Source organism: Perca fluviatilis, chromosome 3 (assembly GCF_010015445.1).
Source record: "Perca fluviatilis chromosome 3, GENO_Pfluv_1.0, whole genome shotgun sequence".
In the NCBI taxonomy this organism is placed as follows: Eukaryota; Metazoa; Chordata; class Actinopteri; order Perciformes; family Percidae; genus Perca; species Perca fluviatilis.
This window is the reverse complement of record NC_053114.1, coordinates 37,840,349-37,852,989: the sequence shown is the minus strand read 5'-3', so window position 1 is coordinate 37,852,989 and position 12,641 is coordinate 37,840,349. Positions and strand designations below refer to the sequence as shown.

Here is a 12,641-nt window from a genome sequence, read left to right as displayed (position 1 = left end):
TGCGAGTGTTTTTTTTTAACTCTCACAACAGAAATGAGTGTAGAGTACAAACCAATCAAGCTTTACACATTCTTGGATGGCTGCATGTCTCTACCTGTAATGCCAGATCCTATCACTGTCAGAACATACTGTATGTCAGACAGTGAAATGTATTTCTCCCATACTTCCTGTTCCCATAAATGTACTCCTGGTGCTTATGAAAGGACAGTGTTCGTGTTTGTTAGTGTCGTCCACAGAATTCACGCCCCGTAAACAACAAAGTAAATGTGACCTCATTACAGGAAAAACGTAAATAAATGGTAAACCGTTTATAATATATAGATCCCAGGGTTTTGTAGGTGGAGCGCAGGAAGTGCTGCTGTTTGTTATGCTGCATTTACCGTCATGGGAAAGTGGGGTACAAACTCTTTTCCATATCTTTTGGTTTTTATTCTCATTACTGTACAGTCACAATTAATTATCAAGATTACTTTAAAGATTGCGGTTGATTTTATTTATTTTTGTGCTGGAAGATCTATAAACGTCAATTTGCCAAGTGCTTAGATGGATCTAATCTAGGACGCATGTGAATGGTGGCGTGTAACAAACGCTTTATGAGGAATTTGTGTCAGCCAACCAAAGACTGTTTGCTGTCAGCTGAATACTACTTTCATGCCATCCATACGGCTTTAGTTAGATGATCAAACAACCAAAGAAAAGAAACCGACTGTAAAAAATCATAGACGTATGACTATGGTAAAAATCGACTCCCCAGACTAGCAGAGGATTGCTGACAGTTGCGGTTTTTCCTACTTGACTTGAATGTAGCTTTGGCTTGCTCTGCTGCAACAATGGCCACTATCTGTCAGATATGGAGACCGGACCGAGGACGGTGCTTCAAAACCTCCGGAATTGTTATCGTTTTGTTTATGGACCTGGTCTTACAGTGTGTTAATGGTATGTTTATGTTACAGATTTTAACCAGCTTGTCTCACGTTTATGGTTATCTTACGTCTGTCGTTGTCGTTCTGGCTTCCTCCTTCCTAGCATTAACGTTAACTAGCCAGCGAGCTAAAGCTAGTGCACCTAGCTAGCTAGGCAGCTATGAAAACATTTGTAGTAGTGAGTAACTTAGAGCTTATTGAGCAGTTGTTTGTCTAATACAACAGGCACCTTGGTTAATTACATAACGTTAGTGGTTTTTATTTTACAAGAAGTATCCCTAACGTTAGCCAGTTAACGTTAACGCCTCGCTAAAGTTAACGTTACTGTTAGCTAAGCATTAACGATAGCTAGCTTAGCTTAACGTTAACGCTAACTTTATTTTTATTTTTATTTTAGTTTTATTTAAACAAAAATCTGCATTATTAATTACTAACACGTGTACTGGACTTTTTAATTTATATTTAACCATACGTTGTTGGCGTCTCTGTCTCGTAACGTTACCCTTCTGCAGCAAACCTTAGTGGTGGCCATTAGGTTTCTTAAAGCTGGAACGTAAATTTAAAGATTTTCATTTAAGTCACTAACTTTATCTATCCCTGAAGGACGGAACACAATGGTGATTGAGCCTATGGCCCACTAATGAAAGTATCGTAATATTTAAATATTTGCAGTAACTGTGTGTCTGGCGTGACATCTGTATTAGCTACAGTTTTTCTCCATTGTATACACACAGAAATGGAACTATGCACACCATTTAGAAATCTTGAAGCCCCACAACAAGACTCCAGACCATAGGGGTGGGAATCACCACAGGGCCCACGATATATTATCACAATAGATATTATTGCGATTTAAAACATATTGCGATATATTGCAATTTATTACCTTTTTTCCAACCTCAAATATTTTTTTTTCTTCTGTTTGTTAATCTCACTTCAATATTGATTAAAAAGCAATTGATTTCATTATTCTAGTACCAAAAAGTGTAATTCTCATGTGCGGTTTATATAATAAAAGATCGATACATGGCGTCTAGAGGTGAGAATCTTCACTGATCTTTCGATTTGATTACGATTATCATGTCAGCGATTCGATATCTCGATGCATCACGATGCGTCAAATAAATGTTTCTATTAAAGCCTGTAGGATATTTAATTCATAGCTTTTCAAACTTCAAAAACAAAAACATTCTGCAGTGCTCTAATACTAAATAAATTGGATACATAAAACTACAGCACTGAGCACATGGCACTTCCTGAATGTTCAAAACATAACATAATATGTAAACAGAAATGTTGTTAGGCGTACATTAAATTGTAAATGGAAATAATCGATTATGAGCCTGCCGATTATCGATGCAGCATCGTTCGTGTCCACGACTCGATGCATCGATTATTTGATTAATTTCAACACCTCTAATGTAGTCTGTGTCCATACAGTATTGCCACAGAAAATATCGCCATACTATGCTGAATAGGTTTTCCCCCCACCCCTAATATACATATTAATATAAAGGAGCTGGGGGAGAAGGGTAATATAAAAAAAAAAAGTTATTTTCTCGCAAATGTATGACTTTATAATTTCAGAATATGCTAGTTTTTTTTCTTGTAAATTTATGATTTTAGTTTCAGCTTCAGTTTTTTAATCTTGGAATATTACCGTGGCTCTGTTATTTTTTTTCTTTCTATAATGGCCTAATACCTTGTCATAGATAGCTGGTGCCAAGGAGGGAAGCCGTTCATCTGCACACACAGCGCCATGACAGAGCTGGTTTATAATTGGCAAAGTATCTCTTAAGTGTACGCTATATTTAGAATATTAATGCTTTACATTGCGGTCAGACAGGGAACTGAAGCCTTTATCCATGCTCTCTTCAAAGCCGCCAGTCTCCGTTGACAAAACGGTAATTTTACCTCGTAGAAAATGGGAGTTGCTGTTATACTGCTACCTCGATCGGTTAGTTGCTGGTCTACTGCTGTCTCGATCAGTTAGTTTGTGTCATTGTGTGCCTTTCTTTAGAATTATGCAAAATAAAGCACCTTGGTATGTGCACGCAGCCAGCCAGCTAGGGCTGCTCCATTATGGCAAAAATCCTAATCACGATTATTTTTGGTCAATATTTAAATCACGATTATTTAACACTAGAGTTTACTTGCAAAATGTAGGCTATTGTGCAAAATAATCGTTTTTCTTTTTTCGATTAATCTGTTTTTGTGATAATTAGGAGCTAAAATCGTAATCGCGATAGCCAGCCAGCCCAGGAGGGCCTATTTTATGGTGAAAATGATTATTTATTAATAAAAATCTATTTAAATTGGAATGTGACTATAGCTTTCATATTGCCATCCTCAATGACATTTTATAAAAACAAAGGCTCACAAGGAGCGTTGCGTCGTGCCGAACAACGCCCCTTAGCTGTGATATAATCCCAACATACCACAGCCCGTTGTGAGCTATTGCTTAGGTATTTCCACAATCAGCACATGTATTGTTCATAAACATGGTTACCTGGTTGCTTGACAGGTTACCTGAGCTCTCCTCATGTTGGCCAGGAGCCTCCCTACACCAGAGATGCCCAGCATGCACCTGTCATCACCAGCCCAGTGGTCCCTGCTGCAGCCTCAGGTAAACACATCAGTTATTAATCAGCATTCATCATATTGACTGTAACCTAGAACTGGAGTTTCTTTTACAATGAACACATTGTTTTTTTAGCACATACCTGCAAAGGACTACAGCACTATTGAGAGTAGTAGGTAACCTAAGTCTCTGAGTAATTACATATTGTTTCATATTTGAAATCATACAAGCATTTTCCTACAGCTACAGAATAGCAAGGAATTCCTCATACATAGCCTAGTAATATTAACTGCAAATCTGTGCATCTATCTATCTATCTATCTGATATAAATATATATCTGTTGGATGTCTTCTTTAAGGTCTGCTGTATATATACAGTACAGGCCAAAAGTTTGGACACACCTTCTCATTCAATAAGTTTCCCTTTTATTTTCATGACTATTTACATTGTAGATTCTCACTGAAGGCATCAAAACTATGAATGAACACATATGGAATTATGTACTTAACAAAAAAGTGTGAAATAACTGAAAACATGTCTTATATTTTAGATTCTTCAAAGTAGCCACCCTTTGCTTTTTTTATTAATAAGGGAAACAATTCCACTAATTAACCCTGACAAAGCACACCTGTGAAGTGAAAACCATTTCAGGTGACTACCTCATGAAGCTCATTGAGAGAACACCAAGGGTTTGCAGAGTTATCAAAAAAAGCAAAGGGTGGCTATTTTGAAGAATCTAAAATATAAAAATATATGTTTTCGAATTATTTAACCTGCTTTGTTAAGTACATAATTCCATAATGATGTTCATTGATATTTCTTGGAGAATCTATACAAAGTAAATAGTCATGAAAAATAAAAAGAGCATTGAATGAGGTGTGAATTTTGGGGTGGTGTTATATATATATAGATACATGTGTATCTATAAATATATAGATACATCTGGTTATGTAACCACTGTAATGTAACACAGTTAACTTTCTGAAAAATTAATTTCTCTATGTTATAACATAAAAACAAGACCAGAGAAACAACGGCTTATTCAGGTAGGATTGGTCAGCTTTCAAATAGCTCTTTATATTTTAGGTTTTCCACCTTTTTATAAAATATTCTTTCCTACCCTGTTTCACTTCAAAGATAATATTGCTCTAGGCCTCAAAGAGTTAATTTCTTTTCCACAGAGCAACAACCGTTTCTCTTTTTCTTTTGCTGGCCAGCAGGCAGCCTTAATGGAGCAATCAGGAGTGAATGGCCTTGCTCGAGGATTCTTTGTTGGTCTTTTTGTGGAGGGCAGCGTTAGTCATTTACCTCCCACGGCCTTATTTTCTTAATTTGGCAAGATATTTAGAGGGATGCAGTTACAAGTGTATTCCCAGACACATTCATGATCCCAGACATAAAGTCATAAAATTAGCTTTCACCAAAACTTTGTTACATGAGGTTGATTATTCTGGCTAGAAATGAAAAGGAAAAACCTCCTGTAACTTAATGTTTTCCGCTCTGCAGTGTCTCCCACAGAAGAAGAGAGCTACGCTTTCAAGTGTCCCAGTGGGGGTCCGTGTAGTCGCCTGCCAGCTGATTGCATGCAATGCAATTACCAACACAACTGCACCTACAGGAAACCAGCTTCCTTCACTTGTAAACTCAAAAAAGGAGTTCACTGTATTGTGAGTAGAGTTCATCTTGTGATAGATCTATTCTGCATAACGGTAGAGGAAGGGTGTGTCATGTTTAGCTCATTGATAAAAGGGGAAATGAAAAAATGGCCAATCATGTCATGTTGTGCTTGTAGCATTTGTGTCAGCTATGAAACTGGAAGTGATCTAAATGTGGCTTGACAAAAGTCACCAAGCCATCTGTGGGAAGGTTACAAAGACGAAAGGGGAGGGCAGAGTTGTTGCGCCTTTAAGCCGGCAGCGGAGATATTGACAGAGCCGTTACGGCGTTGAACGCACGCCTGTGTGAAAGGGACAGCTGGCATAGCGGGACCGCATTCAGTACGATGTCGAGTCGACCCACTGGCAGGTCAAAAAAAGTGACAAAGCAGCATTCTGAGTAGCCATAGTTTAAAAAAAAAAAAAACCATTAAGGTCCACCTTCTCTTCCACTCGCTCTCTGCCTCTCTCAAACACACGCTCGGATGCTGCGGCGCCGCGGCCATCTCTGTCCTTCTCTCTACTGACAGTTGTGCTACTATAATGAATAAAGTTGGCGGTTTGTGGGTCCAGTTGGGTTCGCGTAGTTGATTAACAGTGCGGTTCGGCTCTCACACACTAGACGCTGTTGTGTTACACATCATGCCACTGTTGCTCCCGGAAGGCCAGCATGCTGTGTGAAAGCACACACTGGGGCAGCATTATGCCACCTTTGCTTGGTTCTGTGTGAATCAACAAAGTGGGCGTTACGGCAAACCTTTATTGCGGCTGTATTGCATAATCTCTGTGCGAAAGGGGCTAGTGATTTTAAGAAACACCTGTGGTGCTTTAATTTGGTAATATACTGTATGTGTTTTGACTACCTGTTTCTTTGTATTTGTAGGGAGAGTCGGGACAGCAGCAAACCAACTTCTCTCTCTCCATCACCTGTCAGTTCTGCTGGCAGCTGGACCCGTCTCAGTACCGCTGCTCAAACTCTACCTGTATGACGGTTTCCTGCCCACGCAAGCGCTACAACGCCACCTGTGACGTGTTAGACCATGTACATTGTTTAGGTATGATGAAGGCACTGCTGTAAAGCCTGCTCGGTTTCTTTCTTTCACTTCAGTGGGGTAGCTGTGTCTCAGATAGGCACTGTAGACTGGAGAAAGTGAGGGGTTACAGATTTTCTCACCTAGTTAAAATTTACAAAATGACCCTTTTGCCTAGAACAATAATGTGAATTGTTAGCCATTCATGGTTGCCCTTAAAGGTCCCATGGCATGAAAATATCACTTTATGAAGTTTTTTAACATTAATATGCTTTCCCCCAGCCTGCATATGGTCCCCAATTGGCTTGAAATGGTGATAGGTGTAAACCGAGCTGTGGCTATCCTGCTCTGCCTTTGAGAAAATGAAAGCTCAGATGGGCCGTTCTGGAATCTTGCTTGTTATGAGGTCATAAGGCGCAAGGTTACCTCCCCTTTCTCTGCTTTGCCCACCCAGAGAATTTGGCCAACCCATGAGAGAGAGACATCATGGCTTTCAAATGAGCAAAGTGGCAGTTGGTCAAGGCCACACCCCCACCCTCCACCTTGCCCCCCCCCTCTCTCCTCCTCAATAGCTACAGGCACAGAAATGGCACATACTAAGGAAAGCTCATTGTGGGACTGGTTCTAGTGGCTGTAATTCTGCACCAAGGCTGAATTTCGGGAAAGAGACTTCAGATACAGTATTAGGGGACCACTAAGGTCTATATAAAAGAGACTTCAGATACAGTATTAGGGGACCACTAAGGTCTATATAAAAGAGACTTCAGATACAGTATTAGGGGACCACTAAGGTCTATATAAAAGAGACTTCAGATACAGTATTAGGGGACCACTAAGGTCTATATAAAAGAGACTTCAGATACAGTATTAGGGGACCACTAAGGTCTATCGAAAAGCATCCAAAGAGCACCATGTCATGGGACCTTTTAAGTTTCCTATGTAGGGTTAGACTGTCTGTTAGGTGATAATAAATGTGATCTAAAAATAGTACTTAAATACGTAAATATGGCCTTACAATTTATATATATATATATATATATATATATATATATATATATATATATATATATATATATATATATATATATATATATAGTCTCAGTGGACATTGTAAGTTTATTAATGGAAAAAAAGGCGGTGGAGCAGGTCTGTGAGGTAGGAAGGAGCCTGGTTACGGAGGGCTTTATGGGTGAGGAGGAGGAGGAGGACTTTAAACTGGATGCGTCGGGGAACAGGCGGCCAGTGGAGGTTCTGAAGGACGGGAGTGATGTGGTCACGGGAACGGGTGTGGGTGAGGAGGCGGGCAGCAGAGTTTTGGATGTATTAATTGTATTAAAATATTCAGTGCATATGGCATGCTCGCTCAATATAGGAACCCAAATAAAAACCCAAAACACAATTTGTCAGGAAAACTAACGTCAAATGTCTCTACATATATTGTAAATGTGCTAATGGAAATGTGTTTTCAGTCATTAGTTCTCCTGAAATATTATTGTGGTTTCTTAATTTGTTTGGGAAATGTTTTAAACATCAGGTCCACCGTCTGTGTTCACGGAATGTCTTTTTCTTCCGTAGGTAAAAGACGTTTCCACAAACGTTTATATTGTAACTGGACCGGTGGATACAAATGGTCAACGGCGTTGGCACTCAGGTAAACCCGCCTCTAGTATCACAGTAGTTCTAACCAGCTTAGATGCTGGAAACATTCTACAAAAATGGATTTGAATCAGGATGTGTGCTCTAATGGCATTTTGACTGTTGTGCGTTTTTCTCTCGTTTCTTTCCGTAGCATCACGCTTGGTGGGTTTGGGGCTGATCGGTTTTATCTGGGCCAGTGGAGAGAGGGCCTGGGCAAACTGTTCAGCTTTGGAGGCCTGGGCATCTGGACTTTGATAGACGTTCTTCTGATAGGGGTGGGTTACGTGGGACCTGCTGACGGTTCTCTTTACATCTGAAGCAAAGCTCCAGGGAGACACGGCCGGATGGTTTGTGCCCTCTTTCCCTTCACACACGCTTCGCTCTCAAAGATGGAAGATCTGAGATACTGTGCTCTCGGAACGATTGCCTGCCCAATCTTGCTGTGCGACACGTCCTCATCCCATCTGTTGACAGGCAGGAAGTGTTTTTGTCAGTGACTCTACCCACACAACCATCAGATCAATCCCAATCGTTCTGCGTCCGTCTCCTATTGAGAGTCTGCAGATGGATCTGTGCAGGGGGATGAGGAGCTAGTCATTATGGCTATCTGGTTGCTTTGACTTAACTGGCGGTTAGGCTCTGCCGTGCTGATGTATAGACAGGTTTGGTTTCCTGTGGAGCAGTGCTTTCACAGACATCCTGCCACCTTGGAGCCGCGTGTTGCTCCTTCCTTATTGCACAGCTGTTTATAGTGACACCAGACACAATAGACGAGCTGAAAAGTAGTAGTTATCTCCTGAAAGAAAGCATGATGCAGAAAGCAATGTGTTCTAGTATTTTGATTCACAGTGAGTCTTGTGGATGTGTTCGACGGTTATTTTACACATTCTTCCTCCCCCCCCACTACATTGAGTCAGGCACAACTGTAAGAATATCGCCTTAAGAGCGAGATAAATAATACCATTGCTTAAATCAAATGTTGGAAATCTTGTTGCTAATGTCCACACGTTGTAAAACTAAATACAAAAGAGCTCTTGTATCTTCAAACATCAACTGGAACTGGTCGAGTACCGGATAGAAGTGCAGAGGCATGAACTCTTAATTTATGTCATCACTTACTGAAACATGTAGTCATATTTTTTTGGAAACGCAGAGATAATAATCTCTGACGGTGTATGTTTGTACGTGATTGATATTGAAACCCTTTGAATGTGTTGCACTAGAAACTGCTGTTATTTGTGGTTTCCCCGTGTTGGAGATATTAGAGATATCCCATGCATTCAGATGGTATTTTTCCTCACTCATCATTCTGCTCATTTGTAAAAAGAATTCTGTGTAAGATCTTTGCTTGAGACCGTGTGTGGCACAAATGGGCTCACCCTTCACTTCATGTGAATATGTTTTCTGTTTTCAGTGTCGGGTAATTTGAATGTTTCGAACACTGTAAATTACGTTTTTTTTAAGTTATGTAAATAAAATTGTGGAATATTATATGTGGTTATCGAATTGTACTTGTATTACTAACAGGTTGTCAGTAGATACACAAGAACCACAGCTTAACATTTTCATTCACTCGTTTAATGGTAGCATTTAATGGGGCCGCACAGCTCCAGGGCACAATTTTGGTCAGGTTTTTGCAAAAAGAGAACTGGAATTGGAAGGCATAAGAAAGGGTGACCAAGCCATTAGTTGGTGAGACCAATCACAATTTTGACTAGCAATTTTATGTTGAAAAGCCACATACTGAAAGCTAAGACATTTCAATTCTAAAATTCAGATAAGCATCTTGAAATTGAAATGACTTTAAATGACTCTCTTGTGTTCATTTGCAATAGGCAAACAGCATTGTTTCCTTAGTTCCACAATCATCCTGGACGAAACACTTTTTTTTTTTCCTGACCTGCTCAATGCTTTAATAAAGAGGTCAGCATCATCTCAATATGGGACTTGAGCAGGCCAAGGGGCCATTAGTTTGGGCCATCTATTTGAATGCTGTTCTCCTCACAGCCTCTGATTGGAATCCTCTATTATTAGCTGAGGTCATTTTCACAGATGTCTGTGCTTTTCCTCACATTAAACACAGTTGTGCCAGAAGCCTGTGTTACCCACAGGCGTATGACCGAAGGAGGGGGGTCAGGAGGGTGACCTAGTGGCTGAGGGACACTCCCTAAACTGTTTAAGGGCTTTTGAGCAAGGCACCGAATTAATGTTAATGTTAAACATTAACGGGTTAAACATTAACAGAGTAACAGGCAGTCAGTGGATCTGTTTTGCCAAGTATTTCATTCAACAAATCATGTCGATATCTCTGTCCTCAGGTTACATAATGTGAGGGGTTAAAAAAATCATTTCCTTTCTAATAAGTTCTTGGTGTTTGTGTTGACTTTTCTGATTGGCTGCCTTGCCGAGACTGTTGTAAATTTACTCCACCCTTATTCTAGTTCCTCATATTTGTCACCACCAACTCACAGCCACTACAGCTCCCTCCCACAGACTGATGCAAGCGTGTGTCACATTCTCTTGAGTTGAAACGTGAAATGCTCACCTATATTCTGCAAGAAGGAAATTCTTCTTCACCTTTTGGAAACCTGTAATTTCAACATTGAGAAAATGCTCCCTATGACTACGACTGCCTCAGCATGACGTCAGCTGTCTGAATCATACTGTGTGGTTATGTGTGTACTATTACCTGTCACTGGGTATAGCATTTAAATCATACATCATTATTATATGGTACATGCATTTTAAACTGATAAATAATAATATGATGGACTACTTCTGTATAACATAAAGCTGAATGTACAATGACATGAAATCAACTAACTTCTACAATACTGCGCTCAAACACAGAGCTGGAGTAAATTACATGCATTAAATATCTGTTTATTCATACATCAATGGCTACTGCCCAATTACAAATAATGGCCAGAGTGGTATTTCGTTATTATCCCTCTTTATATTTCATTTTGCTGCGAATAACGGTAATTATATGGAACTTCGTCTCATGAGAATAATAATTTAATTTTGTGGTACTTATCCCAAACAGTCATTATTCACATTGTTAGAATTAACAAATATTGGGAGTTGAGCCAAAATGTTGTCTGTCAAAGGCAGACAAAGTCACGACTTCCTGATTTTGAATTGCTAATCATGCAAAAAGGAGAACAAAAGTTTATTCATCCCTCTCTTACGCAATACCACTTAGTCCCATTGCAGCTCTGGATGTTGGAGCATCGGTTCTGGCCTTCTGTATCCAGCGCTGTCTAACAATGTGTGTCCTCTCATTAAATTCACTCCTACATGAGATAACATCTTGAACAAAAAGTGCATAAACAGAGCGCTGCTGCATTCATTTGAATTCAAAAATGTAATAACTCTGCAAGCATCCAACTGTCATGACAGAAATCATAGTGCCTGTAAATGTATTCACCACCCTTTGCATTTTTGTTTTGTAACACAACATTGACCCACAATGGAGTTTTTTTGTTGACAGTAATCAGCAGAGAGGACCATTTAATGAGTGAAAACAGAGCTCTACAATATGATCTAAATTAGAACAATTAATTGCGTATGTGCTTACGCCCTTTGCTATGACATGCAAATCATCACATCTGCAGCCAGTAGTGTTTTTAAAAGGCATATTATATTTGAGTGGAGAGATCACCTGTGTGTAATGAAGAAATGATAAGCGATTTTAAGATAAATACACCTGTATCTGAAAAGTTCAACAGCTGGTTGGTCATTTTCCAGGCAAAAAAGAACAAAGAAACATGTTTGTGAAAATGCTATTGAAAAGTGCCAACCTGGGGAAGGATATTAGGAAATTTTGCTCTGTACATGGGGCGCATGCTCATCCAGTTGAGCTACCCAGGTGCCCAGTTCAGGGGTTCTTGATGTGAAAAAGTTTGGGCAGTATGAAAGCAAAGGTTAATCTGAATGCAATATATATATATATATATATATATATATATATATATATATATATATATATATATATATATATATATATATATATATATATATACACACACACATACACACTTTCCCACAAGACAACAACCACAAACCTATAGCCAAAGCTAGACAGGAATGTACTGTATTCAAAACAATTCTGTCCAATTCAGAATCCAAACCTCTATCCAACCACAAATTGAAAATTGCTGTTCCGTCTCCACGCAACGTGACAGAGCTTGGACAATGGATGAATGGGAATGTCTACAGATGTGCCTACCCATCCACGCAAAGTTGCAATTGCTGTCAAAAAGGTCCCTCTTCTACATATTGACTGGAGGTGGTAAATACTGCAACCTGTTTATGTTGGGTTATATAGTTATATTCAATCTGGATCATTTGTAAATATGACTCGTTTTGTTGATCGGTGTCCAAAAAAAAGCCAAATTAAATCCACCACTTTGAACATTGTATAACTAGAACATGAAAAGTCAAAGGCTAGCAAATGTCTTGGCAGTGCAAATTCGAAGATACGGGCAAATGGGATTAATTACTTATGCAACTGATCCAACATTTAGTCAATGTTAGGTTTGTGGCTGGTTGATATATTTTATAATCCATCTCTTATCATGCTCCCATCTGTGCAATCCATTTAAAAAAAAAAAAAAAAAAAAACCACCATCAGTGTGCCAATTCTGCTTGCCAAGTGTCAAACTGCTTCTGCAGTCTTGGCACAGCAACAATATCTCACTTAAATCTTTTTTACATATTGAAATAGAAAATAGGATTGGATCATTGTTGGTTCATACTATCATGAACCACCCACCAAAATGTGCCACAAACAAAAGAAAGTGAGACTAA

General features: G+C 39.3%; 1 protein-coding gene across 1 annotated transcript; it reads left to right on the top strand.

Annotated features, from left to right (window-relative positions):
* Positions 1 to 772: 772 nt before the first annotated feature.
* On the top strand, positions 773 to 9,322 carry tm2d3 (TM2 domain containing 3). Its single transcript, XM_039794206.1, has 6 exons — positions 773 to 936; positions 3,448 to 3,549; positions 5,012 to 5,172; positions 6,044 to 6,215; positions 7,767 to 7,842; positions 7,981 to 9,322. The coding sequence occupies exons 1-6, from the start codon at positions 831 to 833 to the stop codon at positions 8,144 to 8,146; spliced, it is 783 nt and encodes a 260-aa protein (XP_039650140.1). The 5' UTR covers positions 773 to 830; the 3' UTR covers positions 8,147 to 9,322.
* Positions 9,323 to 12,641: the final 3,319 nt, after the last annotated feature.

Coding starts and splice junctions, on each gene's coding strand:
- tm2d3 (XM_039794206.1), top strand. CDS start 831: ATGGCCACTATCTGTCAGATATGGAGACCGGACCGAGGACGGTGCTTC. Junction 937..3,447: donor GGTCTTACAGTGTGTTAATG/GTATGTTTATGT, acceptor GTTGCTTGACAG/GTTACCTGAGCTCTCCTCAT. Junction 3,550..5,011: donor GGTCCCTGCTGCAGCCTCAG/GTAAACACATCA, acceptor TCCGCTCTGCAG/TGTCTCCCACAGAAGAAGAG.